Source organism: Melozone crissalis, unplaced genomic scaffold (genome assembly GCF_028551555.1).
Source record: "Melozone crissalis strain CALT ecotype California unplaced genomic scaffold, PUWL_Pcris_2 ptg000023l_1, whole genome shotgun sequence".
In the NCBI taxonomy this organism is placed as follows: Eukaryota; Metazoa; Chordata; class Aves; order Passeriformes; family Passerellidae; genus Melozone; species Melozone crissalis.
The window spans coordinates 6,283,712-6,310,423 of record NW_026535801.1 but is presented as its reverse complement, the minus strand read 5'-3'; the positions used below and the strand labels follow the sequence as shown (position 1 = coordinate 6,310,423).

At 49.3% G+C, this 26,712-nt stretch overlaps 2 protein-coding genes across 2 annotated transcripts in view; one reads left to right on the top strand and one right to left on the bottom strand.

Moving 5' to 3' along the window:
* Positions 1 to 460: 460 nt before the first annotated feature.
* Positions 461 to 20,523, top strand: ATIC (5-aminoimidazole-4-carboxamide ribonucleotide formyltransferase/IMP cyclohydrolase). Its single transcript, XM_054277511.1, has 16 exons — positions 461 to 568; positions 1,023 to 1,149; positions 2,286 to 2,362; positions 3,341 to 3,407; positions 5,709 to 5,797; positions 7,015 to 7,166; positions 7,294 to 7,450; positions 8,614 to 8,739; positions 8,832 to 8,939; positions 10,099 to 10,184; positions 11,297 to 11,386; positions 12,601 to 12,729; positions 13,965 to 14,057; positions 18,383 to 18,565; positions 19,593 to 19,748; positions 20,241 to 20,523. Exons 1-16 carry the CDS (start codon positions 547 to 549, stop codon positions 20,358 to 20,360), a joined length of 1,782 nt encoding a protein of 593 aa, XP_054133486.1. The 5' UTR covers positions 461 to 546; the 3' UTR covers positions 20,361 to 20,523.
* A 3,864-nt stretch (positions 20,524 to 24,387) lies between these two features.
* The window catches only part of FN1 (fibronectin 1), a 52,326-nt gene continuing 50,001 nt past the window's right edge, over positions 24,388 to 26,712 (bottom strand). Inside the window, exons 44-46 of the mRNA XM_054277510.1 lie at positions 26,178 to 26,284; positions 25,571 to 25,681; positions 24,388 to 25,258 (exon numbers count right to left, since the gene is read on the bottom strand). Coding sequence (XP_054133485.1) covers positions 25,184 to 25,258; positions 25,571 to 25,681; positions 26,178 to 26,284 — 293 coding nt within the window. The 3' untranslated portion in view covers positions 24,388 to 25,183. The remainder of the gene's footprint in view (positions 25,259 to 25,570; positions 25,682 to 26,177; positions 26,285 to 26,712) is intronic.

Genomic DNA, 26,712 nt, shown 5'->3' with positions numbered 1-26,712 from the left:
GTGTGGAAGCTCTGAGGGAGGACTTTCCAGAGATGAAACTCCTGTCAGTGCTCCTGGAAAAATTAATGATCCTTACTGCACCACCTTGCACTGTGAAGGGTTGTTGCCTCACCTGCCCCTCACTTTTCACCTGTGCACCAAGCTGGGTGTCCCAGCACCGAACATTCTGTACGCGTGTGTTTGTGTGCACATACATACAAGTACCTCTGTGTGGGTGCGGTGCACCCGTGTCAATGCACACAGATATACGAGTGTCTGTGTGTCTGATGCCCTGCACACACACGCCCTGAGCACATGTGCAGCGGGAACACCCGCTCGCCCACACGTGGCCCACGGAACATCCTCACCCTCCATGGCACCTCACCCCGAGGACACGCGTGTGTCCCAAAACACACATGCCCGCCACCGCCGCCTCCCTCCATTCCCCGCCCCGCCCGGGCCGCCCCCTCCGCCTCCCGCCCCCGTGCGCCCAAATCCCGCCGGGCCGCCGCCGCTCGTCCTTTCCTTTCCCTTCCTCCGCGCCCTCCTGCACCCACCGACGGCGCCATGGCCGCGCGGCAGCAGCTCGGTAACGCGGGGCGGGCGATGGCGGCGGGAGGGTGGCCCTGAGGGGTGTGGGGGGTGCCCTGCCGCCGCCATGGCCGCCGGCTCGGCTCGGCTGGGCTCGGCAGCGCGGCCCCGGAAGGCGCCTCAGCGCTGGTTCCCGCGCAGGGTGCCGAGGGCGGGCGGGCACTGATCGTGTGTCCCGGGCCGGGTGTCCCTCCTTCCCGGTGCACCGATTGCCGCGGGAAGGCGCTGAGGCGATCGGGCCCGCGCCCTGCGGCCGTGGCCTCCCTGAGGGGCGGCTTCTCCCCCTGAGCGGAACCGCGAGGCTCTGGTGCTGCTCCCCGTCCCCTCCCCAGGCACCTGGCCCCGCGTAAACTCCTAAACTACGCAGCTCCTAAACTACGCTGAATTTACTCGCTTAATCCTGCTGTTTTCCCCGTTAAAACTCAACCACTCGTGCTCTTCCCGCCTGCCAGCTTTACTCAGCGTCTCTGACAAGACCAACCTGGTGGAGTTTGCGAAGAGCCTGAACGCGCTCGGCCTGGGTTTGATTGCCTCCGGAGGAACGGCCAAGTCCCTCAGGGATGCTGGCTTGCCGGTCAGGTACACACACACCCCTGTGCATCAGCGCCAAAAATACTCTTCTGGGCCCCGAGGCTGCTTAAATTGTTTTCTCTGTGAGCAAAGATGAGTGAAAACTGGTCTGAAAGGAGTCTTCCCTTCAAAAACAACAACAAAAAAGAAAACCCTGCCCCAAAGCAAACTTCAGAACCTTTTTGTCTACATAGCTGTTGGCTGAGGTGGATTACTGTGAGGAGCTTTTTGTTGGGATTCCTTATCTGCCTTGAGCCAACTTTATTTCCATGGGACAATCAGTTACTTTGATGTTCATAATCTGCCTTGAGTGCTGCTCCTCACAGCCAGGTGAAGCTGATCCTTGCTTGCTCCTGGGACAGCACTGATGTGTTAAGAACATGTTGAAGCTCACTGGTCACAAATAATTTTCCCAGCACAATTCACTTAATGCAGACAGAGCCTAAAGGCTCTAAGTTGCACATCCACCCTTGGAAAAAGGGTCATGTACATTCACTGGCTGGTTTAGCCCATGATTCTGGGGAAATTTGTTCTGGTTTCTTCCGTGCTGTTATTACAAAAAAAGCCAAAACAGCTCTGGCCAAATAAAAATGGGTTTTAGTGCAGTGATGAAAAAAAGTCAATTAATTGGCAGGGCAGGAGGCTGTGACTCTGTTTTTGCTCCCTGTGAGCACAGTGGTTGGCCCCTGGGACACATCAGCACAAATCTACATCACCTCCAGAGCTCACTGCTACCCAGCCCTTGGTTGTGTCTCCAACTTATTTCTTTGGCTGTGCTGTCAGTGAAGCCTGAAGCAAAGGATGCTGACATTTCCCCTTCCCTCATTGTTGTTATTACCACCCTAAACAGTCACAAGGAGTGGTGAAACTAAGCTGGGAGGAAGAGCACCTCCACATGGCCTTCCATTTTCTACGTAAACCATTCTGATTTGAGGTGTGCTTATCTTGGTGATTCCAGTGTGTTCAAGCTGTACTGCTTAGTTGGGTGTGACCCATGAACTCCATTTCCATCCATGGGAAAAGCAGTTGTTGCTCCTTTGCCATAGAGGAGTTTTGTAGTGAAACCTATGCATTTTCTTTGGTTTGGGTCATTCAGCCTCTAGATAAAGTCAGAATGGCACACGTGCTGTTTTCTTCTTGGGCAGAGATGTGTCAGACCTGACAGGCTTCCCTGAGATGCTGGGTGGGCGTGTGAAAACCCTTCATCCTGCAGTCCATGCTGGTAAGTTTCTGCTAAGGCATCTTTCACTCTAAAAGAGGCCAGGGAGGGTGGGAAGAGGAGGTGACAGATGCCTTTTCTAAGGGTTGTGTGGAAGAACCAAGTACCAGGAACAGATTTGCTCCAGGAGCAGAAGGAGAGGTGGAAAGCCACGGGAAGGAGAAGTGCAGGGTGGCTGAATTAGCTCCTTGTTGCAACGCTGGCATGTCTGCAGTTAGCAGAGCTCTCTCCCTGGGGCTATAAGTAACAGAGCTTCTCTGTGAATGCCTCTGCAGAGTCAGCTGCACAGAGTTTAACTGTGGGTGGGTCTGGTGTGCAGCACAAGGAGCACAGCAGTGTAGGCTTTAGGGGTGATTCCTGCATGCTCTGATGTCCTCTGCCTCCTCTTCAGCAGGGAGGATCTCTGATATCTGCTCTGCCTGCACATTAATCCATCTGCTCTTCCCTCTCCTGTTGCTGTGCTTGGGGTACCTCAAGTGGAACCTCAAGCCCATGAGGGCTGGAGACAATCTCCTGTGATCCTGAACACAGGACTGTGCTGCTCCTCACACTGTGCCAGCCTGTCACCCTCATGTTTCTCTGAGTTCTAGACCCCACCAGCCACCTGCACTGCTCATCCTCTCTTGCTTCCCTTGTCTCACAGGGCAGGTGCCCTTTTCCTCTCCCCTGAAGTCCTTGATGATGGTTTCAGTGTTTGAAGGGTAGCAACTGAGTGCTTAGAAAGTTGTTGAGGTTGCTGCTCAGTGTTTGGAGTACTCTAGGATTTAGCATTCCACTTGTTAGCATGGAATTTGAACAGCCAAAGACTGTAAAGTGGAATAAAGGAGCAGGGGCTAAGGATGCTGTCTGAACTAAAATGAAAAAGTTAAGCTAGAAAGGCTGAGTACAAAAGCACAGTGTGAAGGGAGATGTTGCATTAAAAACCTGGTGGTTATTATTTAGTTATTTTTTTAATAAAGATGCACTGTTTTCTTTAACTAGGCATCTTGGCTCGCAATATTCCAGAAGATAATGCTGATATGAAGAAACAGGATTTCAGCCTTGTAAGGTAAATGTGGGGGGATGTGATGCAATCCATCAATAATTAAAAACCAACAGCAGGGCCCAGCCAACACCAGGGAAGGGGAGCAGTAGGAATTGTGACCTCTGCACACCAGCAGATCTGCAGTCTCCTTTCTTTGCCCTGGCACGACATGCTATGTATTTAAAAACATCATTTTCTACAGGATCATCTTCTCCACTTGTAGTAAGAGAAAGCTGAAACAAGAAAGTTACATTGTGATCTCCACAGGGAACTCAGAGGTCTGAATTTCAGCTTTTTCCCTGGGAAATCTGACACGTTACACTCAGTCAGTGTAGGGCCACGTTACACGTGCTGCAGAGTTGATTTCAGTGCTTTTGAAGCTGCCTCATCTTCCCTCAGGTTGGTTCCACGTGTCTGATCAGATGGCAATTCCTGATTTTGAAATGCTTGCTTAGTAAATATACCCTTTGATATTTGCATAATGTTTACTGAGTTTCAACACATAAATAAAGAATAGACACGGAAAATGGGTCAGGAACACTGTGTTTGTTCAGACAGAAAACACACAGATAAGAGACAGAAAACTTCAACTTTGAGAGCCACCTTGGGAGCAAGTGAGCTGCATCCAGAAGCTGAAGTAACAAAGTTTGCTACTTTGCACTAATGTAGCAAAGTTTAGGGTGCTTTTTTCAGTTTTTGTTAGAATGTGTTTACTTAGTTCAGTCACACAGAGCAGCTGGGGGCTGTGTGTAACTAACTGGTGTTAACATCCAGCTACTGCTTGGGAATAACCAGTTGTACATCAGGGAGTAGCTCCTGGTTCAGAAGCAAATGGCTGAGCTGGACGTGGCAAATTGCAGGTGTAGCCAGGGTGGGAGGTACAGTACAACTGTGGGCCAGAATGCATCTGGAGTTTTTAAAATTACTGTTAGAAACTGATGGATGGATTTCTGGGCTGAATTGGAAAACCTGAAATTTAAAACCACAGGAATCCTCTTAGATGGCTCAGCAGTGGTGGCTCTTCAGAGCATGCTGCATATTAAAGCAGGCTCTGCTGAATTGCAGGGGGAATAACGTGCCCTTACATCAGTGACTTATGGTGCACTTGCAGCCAGACTGGTAATTTGGATTCAGGTTCTCTTGCAAAAAGCAGAAGTAGCTGATCCTCAGCAGGACTGCCTTTGCATAGTTGCATAAAATTTGCATATCCAAGTCAGTGGAGGAAAGCCTGATATTGATTGTCTTGGTTTGCACAAATAAAAGCGTTAGCAGTGTTAAAGCCCACAGGTTCCTGGTGGTTTGCAACAGGTCAGGAGCACGAATGGATCAGGGGGAAGGGGGCATCAGAAACACAAGAGACAATGAAAGACATTGTAGGAAATTTAGAGACATGGGGGGGTTCTGAAATCCATACTGGAAGTTTCTCATCCCTTCTGCTGGAGTTCACAGGGAGTGGGAACAAAGGAATGTTGTGAGTTGGACACAAGGGTACTCATCACAGCAGTTCTGTGCCATGCTGAGCATGCCTTGGAGTTCTGTACCTTCATGTGCACAGATCAAGAGAGTAAATTAATTCTCTTGGATTAAAAACCCTGCTTGTGAAGGTCAGAACAAATCCCTCCTCTCACTGCAGTTCCTGTGGCTCTGGTAGGATGGGACAGGCAAGTTATTATTACATCATGCTTGCTGGAATACAGACCTGCTTCTAGATCAGATGGAAAAACTAATTCCAGTAAGGTCCAGTCTTACCCTGAGAGGGAAAAGTCGATTTTCTCCTCCACTTTCATGTGCTACAGAAGCTTTATGGCATTTGGGCTGCACACTCAGGTTTCATATATTGTTGGTATTTTAAAAGTCCACAAGGTGACATGTTTTCTGCTCTTGGAAAAGTTGTGGAAAATTAGATTGTACTTTGTTTGCAATGGATCTTTCTTGGGAGCTTACACTCTTTGGAGAATTGGTGGATGCCCATTCTCAGTATTGCTTAGAGCCCATTTTGAAGTCCTTTCAAATGGCTCAGGTTGGTCACCAGAATAAATAAACATTTATATTCAGGCACATGTATTTAAAGAAGCTTTTCCTTCAATTTGGTTGCTTTAAACTGTGGCTCTGACACTGTTTGATACACAGAGTTCAGTTGAATATTTTAATGCACTGTACCATCACTTGCCCTTGGGCTGAGCACCACTCTTGGCCACAGCATTTCATGCTGGTCCCTGATCTGAGAGACAAGACCATGAAATCACTGGTGATATCTTGTGCTTGCCAAGCCCAGTTTGGCACTTTGATTTCTTGCTGAGTAACCCAGTTTTCCTCAATTCTCAGAGTTGTAGTGTGCAACCTGTACCCCTTTGTGAAGACCGTGTCTTCTCCTGGTGTGACTGTCCAGGATGCAGTGGAAAAGATTGATATTGGTAAGTTGAAGGGAAAGTAAAGAAGGGAAAGTCTGCTTTCCAGACAGACTCCATGCTTCTGAACTCTGAGTGGTCTCAGCTCTTCTCTTTCTGTTTGGTGTTCTTTGCACACCTGTAAAGGAAGTCTGCTCAGGAGCTGCAAGGAGCAGGCTGAAGGCATAGCTGGGTAAGCCTCGTTGCTTTTAAGCAAATAAAGTGTCCATAACAGGCTGGCAAGGCATGCCCTGCCCTAAAAAAGGAGCCTGAGGGCTGTGCTAGGAAAGGCCAGGTGGCCCATGCTTCCTGCTGAAACATGGGGAGCAGACTAAACCTCTTTTACAGCCTGACAGTGTAATAGAAATTTAAAAAAACATGAGCTTTGGAGAGCAGAGCTGAGGCACTGGAAGTGCTCTGAGGATGAGTGAGAACTTCACTGCAGGAAGCCATTAGAAGGGAAGGGGTTGGTCTGAACACGTGGGAGAGTGCTCAGGACCTGAGCTGGGAAGCATGGGCACCTGCTTTGGACATCAGCATGTTTTCTCCTGCTGCTGGTTATTAACCCCAAAGGCTTGCTGTGCCTTCACTGCAGCATCTCTGCTTGGCAGCCTGTGAACAGCACAGGAACAGTTCTGTGCCTTGTGCTGGGATTGGGATTGGATTTTCTTGCAGTAGTTTAGTCCAAATGATGCCCAGCAGAGCTCTCTATTAAATGTTTTATGGAGTAATACTTGCTCTGCATGAAGCAATGCCAGCCTCTGCTTTTCCTTTGCAGCAGCCTGGTATCTTGTGTGATTTAAAGAGTTGCAATAGCAGTGCAGTCAGACCTAAGGGAGAAGCATGGCATTTTATCTCCCACAGAGGACCTGGGCAAGATTCATTATTATTTGCAGAGACATTTGGGAACCTCTGTTGTGTGGCAGCGTGGAAGCAAATTTTTCTGTGTGCAGAGGATGGTGGTTAGGCCATGTGTGGGGACAGCCATCTTCTTTTCCTTGCCCCAGTCGCTCATCACAGCCCACATTCTGTTCTGGGGTCTGCCAAGCCCAGTCAGTGTTGAGTCAAACCCACCAGCTTTGAGCTTTTTGAAGAGCACTCTCCCCCCTCTCTGTGCTGGAGGGAGGGACACATCTGGCACAAAGGAGCCACGGTGCAGTCCCTTCCTGTCCCTGCCTGGCCTCACCTGCTGAGGGTGCTGTGTCCAGGAGGGAAGTGCTCCATGCCGTGCCTGTCTCTTGCAGGGGGAGTGGCCCTGCTGCGGGCAGCTGCCAAGAACCACGCCCGTGTGACAGTGCTGTGTGACCCTGCAGACTATGCTGCAGTAGCTAAAGAGATGGCAGCCTCCAGGGACAGGGACACTGCCATGGAAACCCGGCGCCTGCTGGCACTCAAGGTGGGTCACGCTTTCCTGCTGTGAAGAACCAGGCTCATGTACCAAGAGGTTCTTTACCCCTTTAAACACCAAATCCTCTGTGAGGTGATGTGTCTAAGCTGACAAGTGTCCCCTGTTGTGTCCCCAGGCCTTCACCCACACTGCTCAGTACGATGCAGCCATCTCTGACTACTTCAGGAAGGAGTACAGCAAGGGGGTGTCGCAGCTGCCCCTGAGGTACGGCATGAATCCTCACCAGAGTCCTGCTCAGCTCTACACCACGAGCCCCAAACTGCCCCTGACAGGTGAGCCCTCAGCTCTGCTGGCCTGGAGGGGGCTCTGGGTGAGCTGGGAATGGAGGTGCTTGGACAGGCCTTGGAAACTGGAACACCATCTTGTACCTTAGTGCAGGGGATGGCCAGCAGTGTCTTCACAGCTGCTTTATTACTGAGGGGCACTAACTCTGCAGTTCAAAGTTGAGCTGTATGACACAGCAAAGCTGCTTTGTTGAGCCCCACAAGACCAATTGCAGCTCCTTGTTCTCTGTTGCTGTAGGATTGTGTGTCCAAGGTGCTGTGAACAGATTTATGTAGTGTACTTTCTGCATGACATTAGATCCTGATTTTGCAAAGGAAAACCTCCTTATCCTTTTAAGATGCTTTTCTACTTGCAATTTTCTTTGTTTAGTATCTTCCCTATTTTTTTGTGTCACTATTTACTCTGCCTAGAAACCAAGAAACCAAGCTGTTTTTCCCTAGGTTTGAACTGGTTTTGTTCTTTTTTTGATCTTTCTTTGGTGGATTTGAGCAGGGGGGGTTATTACCTTGGGTTAGAATACAAGTTCCACTTGAAAATTTGGGACAGGTCTGGTGTGTCTCCATGCCATTTTACAAGGGTGTGCCACTTGCCACAGCATTGTTGTAGTTAGGGAAAACCCTGTTTTGGAGGGAAAGTCTGGCTGCTCTTGTTCTTAAAACTGCTTTCAATGTGTGCAGGATTGTCCTGCTGAATAAGCAGTGAAGCTTTGTGTTGCAGCATTTTCCCCATTTCAGCTCTGGGACCTCTTGGGAAGCTTTTCCATTCCTGCACTGGAGGTTGATTTGCTTGCAAATCTGCCTCCCAGTATGGCAGCAGAGCAGTGCTATGCTCACTCCTCCTGAATCTGGATTATTGTTGAAATGATCTTTTGTCCTCCAGTCTCCTGAAATGCTCACAGTGCTGCCATGTCAGTACAAGCAGTTCTTCTCTCAGGACCAGAGCAGAACGTTTTGAGAGCTGCCTTTTAAACGGCCTTTACTCTTGGTGTGGATTTCTGGGCACTCCACCAGCTGCTGAGGAGCCAGGGTCATTGAACAAGAACAGTTTGCAGTGATTTGAGCGCTCTCTGGGGAAACCCTTTGTGCTGGCTCTCCGGGCTCTGGGGAGAGGGCACTGCCTGCTTTAACACGTCCATGTGCTGTGTCTGCAGTGGTGAACGGCTCCCCGGGCTTCATCAACCTCTGCGATGCCCTCAACGCGTGGCAGCTGGTGAAGGAGCTCAAGCAGGCGCTGGGCATCCCGGCCGCAGCCTCCTTCAAGCACGTCAGCCCCGCAGGTAGGCCGGGCCCCGCTCCCCGCCCCCTGACTGTGGGCAGGCCCCGGGGCAGGCTCGGCAGCCCGAGTGCCCTGGCTCGTGTTTCCCGCTAGGTGCTGCTGTTGGAGTTCCGCTCAGCGAGGAGGAGGCCCGCGTGTGCATGGTGCACGACTTGCACAAGAGCCTGACGCCCCTGGCCTCTGCCTACGCCCGCAGCCGAGGTGAGGGCTCCAAAAAACCGCGGCAAACCTGAGCAGCATCCTCAGCTCTTGCCCTGCTCCTCCCTGGGCACCACACTCCTCCCCCAGATGGGGTTTCTCCGGAAGGGTCCTCCTGACTGCCTATCAGAAGTTGCTTTCCAAGAGAGCAGCCCTTGTATACAGTTTCAAACCACTTTAGATTCTCTTCCTTGGTGAATATGAAAGACCCATAAGATGATATATTTTTAAATTTGAATTTGTACATCTACACATGTATATGTATATATATGGGGCTTTGACTAAAGGACCTGGATAAACAGCACTGCTGGTAGCACACTCAGCATTGGGCTGCTCAGGAATGTTTAACTTGATTAGAGATGTTTCTGTCTCTTTGATGGGGTTTTTAAAAATGCTTTTCTACTGCAGAGCTCACCAAAAAAAGTAAACAAAACCAGCTTCCTCTGCTTAGCTGAGATATTTTGCTACATCTCTCATTTTCCATGGCATTCCTAGAAAATCTGCAGAGATTACAAAGAACAAGGCAGACTTGATAAGGAGCACATTGGCTTGGGTTCATTTTTCACAGACCACCTTTGAATGTTGCTCTCACAAAACCATTGCATGATTGCCAGAAAAACAAACCCTTAGAATGGCAGGGACAGAAGAATTTGCCTTGCTGAGTAGTGGAGCATTTGTGATGGGAGTTGATTTCACTTTAGCTATGCCATTAAATAGAAAATACTTATTTTAAAACAGAAGAAGAAAAAATTTGCCACATTTCTGGATCTGCTTTCTTGCAGGAAAAGCCAGGTGGGAGCATAGCCATCTAAAAGCTTTCCTCTTTTTCCAACTGTCTCCCATCTAAAATCTTTCTGTGTGATCCTTGCCTCTCCTTGTCCTCCTGCCACCAAGGGTTCAGCTGGAGGTAGTCATTACAGAGTTAGAGCTTTGACAGAGGCAGTGAAGAAGGAAGAATATCTGAACTATGGGAATATATAAAGGTCCATGTGTTTGAGGTAGGATTTTTCATCCTTGTTGCTTTTATGGCCTCTTTATTTGGTTATTTTTGCTGTGGGATTAAATTCCTAGCTGTCACAGCAATTGACTGGACTGTAGGAGTGGAGAGTTTTCTTTGTCTGGTGCTGAAGTGTGACAGATGAGTGAAATGAGGATTTTTCAGGTGCTGATCGGATGTCCTCCTTTGGTGACTTCATTGCCCTGTCTGATGTCTGTGACGTGGCTACTGCCAAGATCATCTCCAGAGAGGTCAGTGACAGCAGCACATCATTCCAGGCTATCCAGGAGAATCATTTCAGATGCAGCCATGGCTCTGTGACAGCCTTTTTGTTGGAAATTGACCCATTTTACCAGGAGGACTTTTACTGGGCCATTTGTGTCATCATCCTCTGATCTGGAGTGCAGAATTTACACCAGTCTTTTGATTAAATTTTTTTTCCCTACCAATTATCACCTGGCTGTGTGCTGGAGCCTGTGAAACAGCAGAGCTGGCAATGCTGCTTTCCAGGAGATGATTGCAAACCTCTGGAAAGGAGCCCTGCTTAGGCTGTCACAAATGTCTGGCTGAGCAGCTGTCAGGGGAGAAAAGAAGGGCTGGAATGCTGATGGCCAGCCCCTTGCCCAAGGCAGGAATTTGGAAATAGGTTGCTACCTGCCACTTACATGCAGCTCAGCCACTTCCCAGGCTGTGCTTTTTCCTTAGAATCACAGAATCTTTCAGGTTTGGAGCAGCCTGCTCTAGTCCTTGTCCACAACAGGAGGATGGAGAGAGGTGGCTTTTTCCAAACCAAACCATTCTGTGATTTTATGATGCCAAACAAATGAAATACCATATTCAGCTGGTTTGTGAGGGTAACTTTTGGTACAGTGCTGCTGAAAATTAAAAACCTCTCACCCACACTGTAAAGCACAAATGTGGAAGTTGTGTATGGCTTCATGGCACTGATGAATGTAAACTCTCAGTTTCCATGCTCTTAACAGCTCTTTTTCCAAGGTTTTTGCCTCCCCAGGAGTGTCACTGTTGAAATAAGGATTTATTGGATTTTAAGCCACATTTACTGTTAGGGCTGAGGAGTGGGGATGTCATGGTCAAGCTGTTTCCCCCTGGAGGAGGATATTAGTTATTAGCTCCATTCTCATTAGAGGGATGTAGGGTGCTTTTTACTCACTTCTGCCAAGAGCTCACAATGCTCTGCTGGTTTTTGTTTCCAGCACTGAGGTCCACACTGTAACAGTGTTTTTACTGTTGTAGGATACACACAGACCCCAAGAGAGGTGTGTGTTCAGTGCAGGAAATGGCTGGTGCAGCTTTAGCTGCACCATTTTTCTCCTGTGGAAGCTGAAATCTCTGTGTTTTGCAGGTGTCTGATGGTGTGGTGGCTCCTGGCTATGAGGAAGAAGCTCTCAAAATCCTTTCCAAAAAGAAGAATGGTGCTTACTGTGTGCTCCAGGTTTGTACCCCTGCTCCAGTCAGGGATGAAGCTGGAAGCACACACACTTTGGACCTTCACATGCTGCAGCCTGCATGCTTGTCAAGCAGTATTAACATTCTGTGCTCAAGTCAGTGTCAGGTTGCCTTCCTGGTTCCTGCAGTGATTGTTGGGATTCCAAATTCACCCAGTTTTGTTGAACATGACTCATGGATCACAGGTTGCTGTCAGGGCCTATTTCTGCTGCCTCTGAGAGACAAATGAGCAGAGAACTTCACTGTAGCATCACAAAAAGAAAATCCAAGGCTTAGCTGAGGTTGCAATTGCAGTGTTGCTGCCAGGGGAGCTGGAGAAAATGGCTCAGGAGCTTCAGGCAAGAAGGAATGGAATTGCAGACAGTCTTGGCAGCTGATTACCTCCTGGAATTCAATTAACTTCTCAAGGATGAGGTCATATTGTGAAGCCTGTGTCTTCAGGGCTGAATGCAGAGCAAAGCTAAGGAAAGTTGGTCTGAAACATTTCAGTGGATTAGGCAAACCACATAAAGCATGTGCACCCTCCTATTTAGAGCTGGTCACCTTAGTCTGGGTTGTTTCCTGTCTGAAAGCTCAGCTAGGGCCCCCAGAATTCTGAGTAAGGCCATGCATGGGTGGACCTGAGTGCAGTGTCACAGCTCCAGTTAACCTGATCCCTGGGCTGGTGTAAATTAAAAATTGTGCTTCCAGCTGGGGTGGAGATGTGGCCCAGGAGTGCAGCTCTGGAAAAAATCCCATTCATTGTTCTGGATGCCACAGAGGGCTGGGAGCTGTAGCTTGAGGCAGGTAGGAAGCAGCTCCAAATTCACTGCTCTGGATGCCACAGAGGGCTGGGAGCTGTAGCTTGAGGCAGGCAGGTAGGAAGCAGCTCCAAATTCACTGCTCTGGATGCCACAGAGGGCTGGGAGTTGCAGTTTGAGGCAGGCAGGTAGGAAGCAGCTCCAAATTCACTGTTCTGGATGCCACAGAGGGCTGGGAGTTGCAGTTTGAGGCATGTAGGAAGCAGCTCCAAATTCACTGCTCTAGATGCCACAGAGGGCTGGGAGCTGTAGCTTGAGGCACGTAGGAAGCAGCTCCAAATACTCCTGCCTTCCTGTGGAAGGCTCTGTGTGTGTGTGCATGCTTTCCCCTCTGTGTGAGGACTGGGAGAGTGCAGGTGTTGGTGTAGAAGTGCTTCACTGGGCTCTCTGTGGCTTGCAGATGGATCCCCACTACGAGCCCGACGAGCTGGAGGTGCGCACCCTCTATGGGCTGAACCTGATGCAGAAGAGGAACAACGCGGTCATCGACCGCTCGCTGTTCAAGAACATTGTCACCAAGAACAAAAATGTGAGTGAGGGGGATGAATGGGCTTAAAGACACGTGGAGTGAATGAGCTGCTGTGCCTTCATCAGGGAATTTACCACAAGAGCTCCTAAATTATTTGAGTGAGGTTTAACTGGCTCTTAGTAAAGAATGCAGCAGACTTTCTGGACCTCATATACTTGGGTAAATCAAGATAGCTTTCCTTTGTTTTGATTCCTTGGATAAATAAGAGGAGCTGGAGCTTTCCCATTATCTCAGGCTACCACAATATTTGTAAATGCTCTTTGTAAACAAGAAGCTACCATGTGCAATTTTTTTATGGTGAGACAGCCATGTGCTAAGGATCCATCACAGCTCCTGACTCATTGTTTACCTCACCCTTTTGTGTGCATGGTGTTGTATAAACTCTGGCCTGGCTGCTATTGCTCAGCAATTAGAGCCCACATCACCAGAAAGTTCTCAGTGATTTCTTTGTTTTTTTAATGAGAATGAGATCAGACATTAATGAGCACACAATTAGTCATGGGCTCAGAAGTGAGTTCAGATATTGAGGTAATAAAAATCGCTTTTCTAAATTAGGAATGGAAAACTTAAAAATAATACAGATTTTGGGAGCTGCTCTAATTGTTGTGGTCCTGGTTTTTGCCTGTGAGCACAGCTGATGACAGTGAATGCAGAGGAGTTCTCAGGCTGAAGGCCAGTGATGTGTGGAGGTGTCTCAGGACAAGGGAAGAGATGAGAATCTTGACTCCATGTTTCAGAAGGCTGATTTATAATTTTATGATATATATTATATTAAAAGAAAATTATATATTAAAACTGTACTAAAGAAATAGAAGAAAGAATTTCATCAGAAGACTCAAAAAGAATAGAATGATAATAAAATCTTGTGACTGCTCACAGCCTCAACACAGGTGGCTGTCATTGGTCATCAAGTAAAAACAATTTCACATGATAGGTAAACAGTTCTCTAAATCACATTCCAAAGCAGCAAAACATGGAGAAGCTGAAGCTTCTCAGCTTCTCAAGAGAAAAGATCTTAATGAAAAGATTTTTCATAAAATATGTCAGTGACAGTGATGGAACCCACTGAGATTGAGTCTTACCCTGAGAGTTGGAAGACCAATCATTTATGGATTTCAATCCAAACAAAATTAGCTGGTAATTGGCCACATCAGGGTGTTCCTAGCTCCTTGTTTTCCCTGTGTGTGGGTGCAGCAGGGCTGTCAGGGGGTGCTGACAGGGGTGCTCTGTTCCAGCTGCCCGAGGCCGCTGTGCGGGACCTGATCGTGGCCAGCATCGCTGTCAAGTACACCCAGTCCAACTCGGTCTGCTACGCCAAGGATGGCCAGGTAAGAGCTGCAGCAGGGCTGCCCCACCCCCTGCTCCCAGGAAAACCCTCCTGCACCTGGGCAGCTGCTGGGCAGGGCCAGAGGAGCTGCCCTGTGCAGAGCAGCTGCTTCTCAAGAGGCCGCTTCAAAACCTTGCTGTTGTTTTTTCATGGTCGTGGCAGGGCTGGCTCTTTCGTTGGTGGGGTTGGAAAAGCTCTTAACATGCTTCTGCACTGTGGCCTTGAGTCATTTCTGTGTAACTACTCTGTTCTTCCACATAATTTTTCTCAGAGTGTGTTGTAGTCTATGTAGAGCCCTTAGGAAATGACAGTAGGTTTCTCAGCTGGATTCTGACTGCCCAAATGCTTCTTTGTTTTCACTTTTTCCTTAGGAAGATGGGATATGCTTTCTTCTTCTCATCCCTCTGGGATAACAAAAATCTTCTGTTCTCCCTGATGGTATTTTTTTTAAAAAGCTGATGATGGATGTTGGAATTTATAGAGGCATTATCAAATGTGTAATTGAGATTATGAATCATATGGTCACACAGTGGTTTTGGGCTAGAAAGGACCTTAAAGCCCATCCCATTCCACCCCTGCCATGGGCATGGACATTTCCACTGTCCCAGGGTGCTCCAAGCCCTGTCCAGCCTGGCCTGGAATAATTCCAGGGATGGGGCAGCCACAGCTTCTCTGGTCAACTTGTGCCAGGGCCCCACCACCCTCACAGGGAAGAATTTCTTTCTAATATCTAAGGTAAACTTCCCCTCTTTCAGTTTGAATCTTGAATTTTAAAAAAGTCAGTTCTTTCCAAGTAAGTCATCACCAGGTGCTCAGCCTAAATAATTTATCTAAAAGTTGGTGTAAAGGTATTGAAAGTTGTATTGTTACCCAGCAGATCATTCTTATAATGGTGCTGTTTGTTCTTTGCTCTCCATGGAAGTTTTTCAGTAGGCCTGGATTAGTACAGAAGAAAAATACACAGAATGCTTTTGAGCTTTGGTACATCATAAATCAGCAAAATGGATCAAAGAGTGAAGCCTACAGGCAGAGACTGAGCTGCAGTGCTCTCCCTGCACTGGCACTGATGTGTGTTTGTCAGGCTGTTGGTACAGCCTGAAAAGGCTGCAGTGCTGGTCCTGTGCTCTGTGGTTCCTCAGATGTCTCTGGAGATCCAGCATTTGTCTTTTATTCTGCTTTATGTTGGGTTTCTTTTTTCTTCACTTTCAAATGATTGTCTGCACTCAGCAGTGTTACATCCCATAGCCCCAGAACAAAGGTGTCCCTGGCTTTGCTCCTTTCCCCTCATCACAGCAGCAATTTCCAGTTTCCCCAGTGCTTTTGCAAGTCTGGTGCTGCAGCTGTTTGCAGAGGGTGTGTGGTAATGGATGTGCCATATGGAAGGGAGCAGGGTCAGGGAATCCCTGGGCAGGCAGGGATTCAGCTGGCTGGGCTGCACAGGGGGCTTGCAGATTTTCATGTGGAAAGTCACCACATTTCACCTTCCACATTGCTGCCTTCATCTGCTCCTCCAGGATCTGATCTGGTTTGGGCTACACCTGGGAAATCCAGCTTGCTTTCAGTCTCATTGTTTTTGGTTTTCCAGGATCTAGCAATCATGCAATGGTGGTTTTTTTGGTATTTCAGCCTCACAGCATCCCTAAGAAACTGGGATGCCTTGGAAAACTGTGGTGTGGGAGACATCAGCCCTTCCAGCAAGGTGGCTGTGTTAGTACATTCCAGCAGTGTGGAGTGGGAAGCATTCCTGGAGCTGAGTGTCACTTCATTTGCAGGAAGCCAGCTGCCACTAATTGCAATAAACACTTGCACTTGTTCTGGCTGCCTTTCAGCTTGTAGCACGTTGATTTACACTTGCTTTAATGACACCATCATGTTTTAAATTAGCAATTTAAAATTATTCTTTCTTTATTCTCTGTACACTGGCATAAAACAAACCTGTTAATTTGCCTTATGCTTTCCCAGTGACTTCCCTGTTTTGTTTGTCTTCCCAATGGTCAAGTCCTATGTTAGATTTTTATATTTCCAGGTGTCTTTAGGGTTTTTGTTTTCATTCATTAGCCAGGGTAAATCTGAGTAAACCCAGAGCAGTCTGGATCATTTTGCAAGAATCCTTTGGGCATTATCCATCTCATCCACTCTGTGCTATTGCACAGCATTCCAGCTATGGAGTGTGTTTGACTCTCCTGTGAACCAAAGTGTTTCTAGTCAAGTAATTTTTAATTTTCACCCAATCTTTTTTCTATTAAGTGATAGATTTATTTTTTTTTTTCTACTCACCCTGGGCTGCTGTCTCCTTTCACTGCTCACACTTCATGGGCTCTGCTTAAGCACTTTTGGATCCCCAGGAGATTAGGCTCTGAAAGAAACATAATTAATTTTTGTGTAGCAAAGGGGGGGGAGTGGCTCCTTAGTGGAGGATTTTGAGGTTTTGGCTGTGTTTTTGTGGGGGAAGGGCACCATGTGGGGCAGGGAGTGATGAGGTGTAGGAAGAAGGATTTTATAAAGTGAAAAGGGCAGGGAATTGGTACAGGCCAGTGTGAGGGGAGATGCAGGTACAAGTATAGAGGTTGTGCTATCAAGCAGAAGAAAAAACCTACTGATTTCCCTTCTTTAGACCAGAAATTTCAGGCTGGATTGAGGAAATCTTCCCCAGAAATGTTCCATCAAAACCTGTGCTTTTAAAAAAGGCAAAACAATGGCTTGAACCAGTGTTACAGATAAAGCTCTGCAGATGTGGGGGTGCTTGTGAGGAGTTCACAGGCTGCATCCCTTTGATCAGCTGAAGTACAAAGTCCCTGCCATTTTGGAGTTGTTGAATACAAGCCAAAATTTAGTTACTGATCTCTTGACAAAATTTAGGTCACAGAAAAAGTGAAATACTTTGAGTGGCTCACAGAGGAAAGGAAAAGGCTCTTTAGAGAGATTCTGAGATGCTGAGAGATAGCAGGAGTTATTCCTGCTTATTCCATCACAGGAGTGCCAGGCACAGCTCACAAGGACCTGATGGAGACTGAGACACCATTCTGGCTGGGAAAGGACACAGGACATCCCAAGCATTAGAAACCTGGGGATGTTCCATGGGATTTTGGCCCCAGCTCCTCTGGGTCCAGGCTCCCTTGGAAGTGGAAGTGGGTGGGTTGAGAGCAGAGCTTGGACATCAGCAGTGTTTGTCAGGGGCAAGGTGCCACTGAACTAAGAAACTTTGTGTCTGTCCAGTGTTTGTGGTACCAGCAATATCCCTGTGGGTTTATTCCACACTGGTGACTTCAGTTATGGCTGAGCAGATTATATCTGATAGCAGCCCAAGCCTTTCATTTGCTCCTTGGGGGAACAGGATCCAGCAGAATGTTTTATGGTTCTGGTAAGAGGTGAAGTCACCGTGTCTTGATGAATGGGAAGACAAATGAGTCATTCCTTTGAGGGCAGCCTGCAACTTATGGCTTTACCATCTGTCCCAGGCTGAGCTGGGAACTCTGAGGCACTTGCCAGCACCTCAAGCCTCAGCATCATGTCTCTGGAGAACAGTCTGGGGAGCAGCTCGGCTGTGGCTGAGCAGGAAATGATGGGAGAGACTTGCTTCCTGTCACATCTCCAGACTGGAAAGGCAGCAGTTCTCCATAGGACCCACAGGATGGACAGAAGTTTCCAGCCCAAGTCTGACATCCCTGATGGCTGGGCCTGGCTGCAGGAGCTGAGCCAGTGCTGTATTTTCATAGCAGCTTCCTTGAGATAAAACCACTGTGTAGATTTTGCTTATCTGTTGGAGATCAAGCACAAGTGCTGTTAAATGGGGTTAGCAGCAGCCATTTCAGAAAGCCTGGATTCTGGCACATGGCAGCACAGGAGATGTGTGGTTGAGAATCCATGGATGTAACAGTGCCACTGACCAGCATTCCTGAGTGAGCAGTGGGTTTACTCCCTTAGCAGCCAGACAAACTGTCCCTCATCACTGCACCTCTCAGCTGATGTGGTTAAGCTGTGTGTGCCTGACTCAGCGGAGAGATGATGGTGTCTGTGTGACCTGGGCTCAGGTATTAACACTCTGACCAGAAGAGGTTGGAAGCCATAATTGTGTCACTCCCCTGAGGTTAAGGCTTTGACTCTGATGGCTGGGGCAGTTTATTTAGAAGGGTGAAAGCACATCAGTGTTTGAGGGTGACTGTCAGCTCCAAAGAGCTGTACAAGTCAGCAGTGCCGACAGCTGGCCCTGTAACCAGCTTACAGGATCAGGAACGCTGGCATTCCCCCACTCCTCACCCCCCCCTTCCCTGCCTGGGCGAGGAGCAGCTGCACTGGGGGAGCTCTGAGCCCTGTGCTGTGCTGCAGGTGATCGGGATCGGCGCGGGGCAGCAGTCCCGCATCCACTGCACGCGCCTGGCGGGGGACAAGGCCAACAACTGGTGGCTGCGGCACCACCCGCGCGTGCTGGCCATGAGGTTCAAGGCCGGCGTCAAGAGGGCCGAGATCTCCAACGCCATCGACCAGTACGTCACCGACACCATCGGAGAGGTGAGGGCAGCACAGCTCCTGCCACGCCAGCCCCTTGTGCCACTTGTGCCTGCTGGGGGTTGGAATGGGTGACTCCAGGGCTGGGGCATCCTGGGAACAGGGTGGTGATCCATCCCCCAGGGTCATTCACTGCATCCTGGGCACAGGACAGTGATCCATCCCCCAGGGTCATTCACTGCATCCTGGGCACAGGACAGTGATCCATCCCCCAGGGTCATTCACTGCATCCTGGGCACAGGGTGGTGATCCATCCCCCAGGGTCATTCACTGCATCCTGGGCACAGGACAGTGATCCATCCCCCAGGGTCATTCACTGCATCCTGGGCACAGGACAGTGATCCATCCCCCAGGGTCATTTACTGCACCCACAGCCCCAGGAGCTGGAACCTGCCCCGTGCCCCACTGAGCACCTTGGCTTCACCTCCTGCTTCTTCCCAGCAGTGAGGATGGGTTAAAGCTCCAGCTGATGTTCCAGTTCTTCCTGCCCTGTCACTGGCTCCTCCTCACACAGAGCTGTTGGTTTGTGTGGCACTTTGGATTCTCAGAATCCAGAATCTGACCTTCCCGTTACAGGCCATAGTGAGACAACAACATAGTATGTCCTTTTTAAGTATCAAAAGCCAAGAGCTGGATTAGGGACCTTGTGAATCACCTAGTGAGCAGTTGCTTGTTTAAAGGGGTAAGAACTGGATCAGTTGCTGTTTTAGAAGGTGAATCATAAACTGAGCTGCTGTTAACCCATCTACCAGATGCCTGCTGGCATTTATGGAGCAGCACACTGCAGGCAGAGGAAATTCAGGAGGAAGAGAAGGAATCCCTCAGGTCCTGTGGTGAGGAGAGGGAGGGAGTTAAAAGGATGCAGAAATAACTGATGGTGGTGATGTGTTTAAACCCTGTGGTATGAAGTTCCCAGCAGCAGAGTCATGGAACAGAAATCCTGGGATCAGAGGGAGGCCATCACTCATCCCCCTGGCAGGGAACAGGGGGAGTTGTGCTCTGGGGCTGAGCTGGTTTCTCGTGCCTGCAGGATGAGGACCTGGTGAAGTGGCAGGCCCTGTTTGAAGAGGTGCCCAAGCAGCTGACAGAAGCAGAGAAGAAGCAGTGGATTGCCAAGCTCTCTGCTGTGTCCCTCAGCTCTGATGCCTTCTTCCCTTTTAGGGATAACGTCGACAGAGCCAAGCGGGTAAGGCTGGGGTTGGCTCCAGGGGGAATAGGGTTGGCACCAGGGAAATGGGGTTGGCTCCAGGGAAATGGGGTTGGCTCCAGGAGGCTGAGGGTGGCTCCAGAGGAATGGTTGTGCAGCCCAAGCTTGTCCTTTTCATTCTGTGTGCACTGCTGATCAAAATCCCTGCTCTAGGAGAGCAGATCCTGGGAAGGATGTTCCTGGTGGTTACAGCTCTCACATGGACAGTAATTATCCAGGCATTGCTCAGTTTGTTGATTTGGGATGAATAGAGGATTCAAGTTTATTAAAGCATTTAGGAATATCAAGCCAAGGCCTGTCGCTTCCAGAGGAACCATTTTAGGTTCTCTCTGAGCAGCAGAGAGAACTTCCTGCTCCCTTAAGGAGCATCTTTGGGACTGGAAGTCTTTGTTTAGTAGGATGTGGATAAAAAAGTGGGACTGCCAGCTCCTTCTGAGGGGGATTTTGTGTTTCCATCCCCTGTGTGTGCAGAGTGGAGTGCAGTTCATCGCTGCCCCCTCGGGCTCGGCTGCCGACGACGTCGTGATCGAGGCCTGCAACGAGCTGGGGATCACCCTCATCCACACCAACCTCCGTCTGTTCCACCACTGAGCCCTCTCTGGGCACAGCCTCACCAGCAGCCACGTGGCACTGCTGTGCTGGGAGGCTCCTGCAGCCTGGGAAGGGGCCTTTCCCCTTGTTCAGGGAGAAGGGAGAGGTACAACTTGGCTTCCAGTGTAGAAAATCAGTGTCTTTTGCAAATAAACGTACAGTTGTTAGCTACCTGCTGGCTGTGTGGTCTCTGTCTCCCAAATTATGTGTGCTCAGGAAAAAGGGTTAGTTTTGAGGTAGGTTTTATGGTCTAGACTCTACAAATTCAGTAGAGGGCCTGTGGAATGGTGTGAAAGCCTGGCTTCTGCTCAGCTTCTCATGGAACTGAAAAAGATCTGTACTGTCCTAAATTAAGTTGGGTTGGTGGGGTTTTGTGGGTCAGCAGGTACTTCTAATCCATTGTCCTCTTCCCTGGGAGGAGAGGGGAGCAGCTCCTTTGCACGAGGCACTGTGGGGTTTGGTGCTCTGAACCCTGCCCTGCACTCTGTGCTTTGGCAGTGCTGTGTTGCTTTCTCCAAGGTAGAAGAGCCATTGGTACAAGGCCCGTCCCCTTACTGGGAGCAGAGCAGAGTTCACAGGCTGGAAGGGGAAAGTGTCTGGAGCCACTTCCCTTCTCTGCTGTCTGCAGTTTTCATTAAACAGATTTGAACTTAAGTTTGGGAAAAAGCAGAATGAAAACGCAGAGCACAGTGAGAGAAGTGCAGGAGGAGCCCAGACACATTTTTGCTGGCAGTCACTGTGCCTGTTCCAAAGGGATTTTCTCTTTTTGGTTCCATTTTATAAAATCTGTTCACTTTTGCCCAGGAGCAGCCAAGAGTTTTTCAAGGAACACTTCTGTGGGCTCAGCTCTCAGCTGGTGCAGAGCAGGGAGTGGGTACATGTGCCCTTGGCTCAAGCAGGGCTGCCCAGGTGGGAGATGGACCTGGGAGAGAGGAAATCTGGGGGTGCTGCTGACTTGCTGGGATTGTGGCCCTCCATGGCTTTTGTTTTACCTGATTGTCTGTCTGATCCAGACTGGTTCAAATGGAGCAAAGCAGAGACACTTCCCAGGTGAGTTATTTAGGGTACCATAATCCACACACTGGTTTTCCTTTAACACTTACTCCATCTGCCCTTGCTCCAGCCTGAAAGGGAGCAGTCTTCTCTTTTCTAATCTCTACAGTGGATCATTTTGTCATTTCTGATCTCTATAATGGATCATTTCCAAGTGGCTGGATGAGACAGGACAGGGTAGAGAGCATTCTACTTTTTTGGCATGGATTAAGACTGCAATCCAAACTAAAAAATGTCCATTTCTTCCTGGCTGACCCCTTTGCTGTGCTAACCCCAACCCTGGCCTCTGATTGTTTTCTGTGCTGTTCCTTCCTGTGAATTGTCACTGCTTGGAGTTTAAAAGTTGGGGTTTGGGACTCTTCCACAGAGGGGAGGCCACAATGTTCCTTGCATGTCTTCTGTGTCCTGCTGCTGTGGCTGTGAGGTTCTCCAGGGAATCCCTCTGTGCATTCTTCACCTGCATCTTCTGCAGCATTGGCTAAAACAGAGGCTGGCAGTAAAACCCTGGCAGCTCCTCTGTGGATTCCCCTGATCCTTGTTTGCTGTCCTTGGGGCACTGTTTGTTTTACTGAGGGCAGTTAATGGGTACTGATCTTCAGCTGAGATCTGCAGGAGATAGGGAATGTCTGCCTCAGCTGACAGCTCTGTAGGACCTGCCTGCTGCCTTAGTTGTGCTGCATGGCTGGTACACAACATCTCAGCACCTGCAGAGGGATGTTCTGCCTCCTGCTGTGCCTGTGCTAAGGTTAAAGGACAGGCAGGAGTTGTCAGAGGGGGGAAAGTGGATTGTTTAATGTCCCAAACGAGAGCTCTTGACGATCCTGCCTCACTTGAGTGGATAAAGGTTGATAAAAATCTCTGGTTTGGTTTCCAGGTGACTTCACAGGAATGTCTCTGGGGATGCCTTGTCCCCTGGGCTGCAGTGACAATTCCAACCAGCCTGGCACCTTCCCCTGAAGGTGTGGGAGTGGTTGTAGGAAAGGGCTGTGGTGGTCTCAAGGTGTCCCTCCTGAGGTGTGCTGATCTGCTTCTGCCTTGGATGTTTGCAGGGATTAACAGCACACTGTGAGCTCTGCTTGGTGTCATTGCCCAGAAGGAAGGGAATGTGGGGAATGTCCCTTCAGCTGCTGTGTCCTGAGGAGCAGCTGTCACCTGGGATTTGCACTGTCACCTGTGGCACCTTGCCCCTGGCAGGACAACAGCTCTCAAAATGTGGATGTGAACAGAGAGCAGGGAGGAGTCATTCTGGGCCTTGGCAAGCAGTAACAGAGGGGTTTTATTTTCTTCTTCAGCCACCAAGGCACTTTTCCCTGGAGTACAGAGCCCTGGCTCTGGTTGTTCCTGGGCTCTACCCAAAGCTGAGCAGACAAGCCCTGTGGAGATGTGCCTCCTGCTCTGGAAATGAACTGCCAAGGGCTTTAATTCTGCAGGGCCTGGCATAGCTGTGAGCACTGTGTGCTTTAGGGCACAGACAAACCTCTACAGGGAGCTTGGGGAAAAGTGCTGTTTAAATGATTTTATCTTGAAATGCTCCCTGTGGGCAGGGGAGGTGTTTGCTGCTGGTACAAGAGATGTGGCAGAGGAGAGGAGGTGGGCTCTGACTCCTTTTCAGTGTGTTGATGAAGTGTAGGGGGATACAGTTTGGGTAAATGAAGGTGGTATAGAATGTAATCTTATCCCCTAAAGAGTTGCAGCTGGACCAATTACTAAAGATTAGGAGCAGGCCTGACGTTAACAGGCCACAGCTGTAGCCAGTGAGAAGAGTGTTATAGAACAGTGGATTGGGTGGTTGAGGGGAACTGGAGTCAGCTGGCTGCTGTGAGGACAAGGAAGAGTCAGTGCCTGGAGGAGATGCCTACAAGAAACATCAAGGAGGTACAGAACTCCAGCAATATGGAACCCTTGCAATGTAATGACAACAGTGAAGTGAATTATTTAGTGACAAAGTGAAAGGATCACTGCAGAGTTGTTCTCTGGTCCAAAATCTGGCTTCTCCAAGTGAGGGCTACAATCTGGTTTAATGGGAAATGACTCCTCTGTGTGTCTTTCCAGGCCAGTTTCAGTTCTCAGGTATTTTTTAGGGACATGTTTGGCTTTGGAGCACTGGTGGGGTAGAGCTGACTGCAGCTGCAATCATCCTGCTCTCTGCAGAGGTTTGGGGTGCTCTGTAGGTATCAGGCCCTGCTGGCAGCTGCCACATGCCAAGAAGCCAAATGGAGTTTTCATGTGATGCTTTATTGGGTGCAGAGAATGCCAGTGCCTGGAGCAGTACAGTGCGTGTGCAGCCCGGGGGAGGGGGCTCAGCAATCCTGACAGGACCTGGCCTGGCATTTGCAAAGGCTGGACAGGTCCTGCCAGAGCAAGCAAAGGGACTCACTGCTGGCTTGGTTCATTCCCATCCAAGGGTTGTGAGGAGCATTTTGTTACCTCCCTCCCCACCATGAGGTAGAGGCACAGGAGACAAGAAAAGGGTCTGTGCCTGGAACAGCCAGGCTTAGACCCACAGCTGGTGCCTGTCTCGTCCTGGGTTTTGTAGCTTTGGACACATTGAAATTCACAGGTTTGAACCGTCTCACTATTTCTGGCACCTCAGCTACTGGAAGCTTATTGAATTCTAGCTATGGGACCAGCTCTAGCTCAGTTCATGTGCAAAGCAGGGGCTGTTTGCCTTCCCCTCCCTTCCCCTGTTGCCCCAAAGCAAGCCTGTGCCTCCTGCCCGTGCCATACCTACCACTGTCTGTCCTCTACGGGGGCAGGGGTGCAGCTGGAAGCCTTTCTTTAACAAACTGCTCTAGCAATATTCTCTCCAGGTTTACTCCACTCTTCTTGGGGGTGTTTGCTCCATCTCGTGTTACTCCAGCTCTGAATCATCCCGCTCAGAATTATCCACCTCAGAATAATCCAGCTGAGAATAATCATCTTCATCCTAAATTCCACGGCAGCAAAGAGAATCACTTAAACTATCTGTCTGGTTTGTAAATCTTTTTATTAAAAGAGTTGGTTTTTTTTTTCCTCTTCCACAGTAGTAAAGCTTTGGCACTTACAGTATAAAAATAATCACTGATCATAATTACACCAAATTCCTCTTTTGTCAACTGCATACTAAGTGTCTTCCATACATTTTATTCCCATATAAAAACACTTGGAAGGTCAGGGGAACAAAACTGATAAATAACAGTATGAGATATAAAGATACAGCTAGAAAAATACTAGGATCATCAAGAAAGAATTAGGACTGTGCATATTTTAAATATCACAGTGATTGGATTTGCTGTTCCTATCTTATTGCTGGCTGCACGCTTATGTGAAAGCAGAAGTGTTTGGTGGACTTTCCTATCCCTAAACCTCAGTATTGCTGTACTCAAATGTTCTTGCATAGCACGGGAACCTTGAATTTCTACACCCACCCTCCCATCAGTATTTTAATCCCCCACCAAATTTGTGATTTACAACCTCTTCCCCTCCTCCCCTCCTTTTTTTTTTTTCCCTTGCCCTCTTGAAATTTGAAAATATCGACTGGAATTCAACCCTTTGAGCAAAACCAAGACAATCGCTATCAATCATGAGAAAAGTCTGAAACACTCCAAGAGTGGCGCTTGGAGAAGCTGTGAGTTGAGCTTAAGCTGGGCAAATGACTCCAGAGCAGGGGGCCATTGTCACTAGATGCACTTTTTTGCTAGCATCACTCCAGTTTGGATGGTACTCGTGGCACATTGGGGTTTACACTTTGGTTTGTCTGTTGCCATGGCCGCAAGCAGTCTCGCTGGATGTTACTTTCCCCGTGGCTGTTGTGTGTCTGCCTGTACATCTAGGGGCATGAAACACTCAATGGGGCAGTTGACGTTCTGTCAGGAGGGAAGGAAATCAGTTAGAGCTCTGTCCTGGCTGTGCTTTGTGCTGGGAGCTGCTGGGGACATTTCCCAGCACAAAGCACACAGTGGAAACCACTCCATGCACTACTGCCTCAGAGCATGCATGAGGCCCTGTGGGACTGCTGGGACTGTGGCACTGCCCATGTGTGTGGGGGGTGAGCTCAAGCAGGTGTGTGTGTGTCCTGGGGGCTGCCATGCACTACCAGGGGAGCACCAACCCACAGCCACCCCGCCCCTGTGCCAGCCTCACAGCAGCGTGGGGCAGAGAAGGAAAGCTGTACTCACGGTGTTGGTGGCCTGGTGGTACCTCTGTGTGAACTGGGTGTAGGTGTGGCCAGCAGAGCCCTCGGGGGCCACCTCCACGCTGGGCCTGCGGCAGTTGTCACAGCGCCAGCCCTGCGGGGACACAACGGGGCCATCAGTGCCATGGCCAAGGAGCTGCCAGGGCTCACAGAATCCAGGCCCTAAAGCTCATCCTATTCCAGCCCCCTGCTATGAGCAGGGACACCTTCCACTAGCCCAGGGTGCTCTCCAAGCCCCACTCAGCCTGGCCTTGGACACTTCCATGGATGGGACAGCCACAGCTTCTCTGGGCACCCTGTGCCAGGGCCTCCCCACCCCCACAGGGAAGAATTTCTTCCTGATATCCAATCTACATCTACTCTCCTTCAGCTTAAAGCCATTAGTTCATGATCATTCATACATGAGGCTAGAGCCACCAGCACCAGTGAGGCTGCTCCTGTGTTACACCAGACCAGCACCAATTCAAGTACTGCAGCTCTCCTAATTACTTTTCTCCTGATTTGGGCTTGTTTTGGCCCCTTCCCTGATAAGTGTCTGATAAGTGCAGCCCAGCACAGCCTCCCTTGGATCCCACCTGCCTGCTGCTTACCTGCTGTCCTCCATAACAAGTGCAGGAGCAGATGGCCCCAAAGTATTCCTTCTGCCACTGCTCCCCGACGTGGTACATCTTCCCATCGTCATAGCACGTGGTCTCATCTATGGAGGCACAGGCAGAGCTCAGCTGCAGGGCCTGGGCTGGGCTTTAGGCACTCCCAAAGCATTCCCAAAGCAGCCTGGTGATCAGCAGGGAGCCCCTGGGGGAACGTGCTCCCCTTGTCTGAGCAGAGGCTCCCTGATGGCAGGGGAACATCAGACATGTTCACAGCTCTCCAGACACTTTGATCTACAGCAGGGGGGTGTTCTCCTGACATGAGCAATGCAGTTTAAGTGACAGTGTGAAGGCCAGAGGAGCTTGAGGCAGCAGGCCCTGCAGGAAAGTCCAGCTGGGGCAATCCACCCCTCTGGGACAGTGACACGTCCCTGGTGTGCAGCTCCAGGGCCAGAGGCACACAGGTGCTCAGTGTGCTGTGACCTGAGCTAACTAAAGGTTTTCCTCTTTTCAAGCTCAGGAATGTGAGATTTAT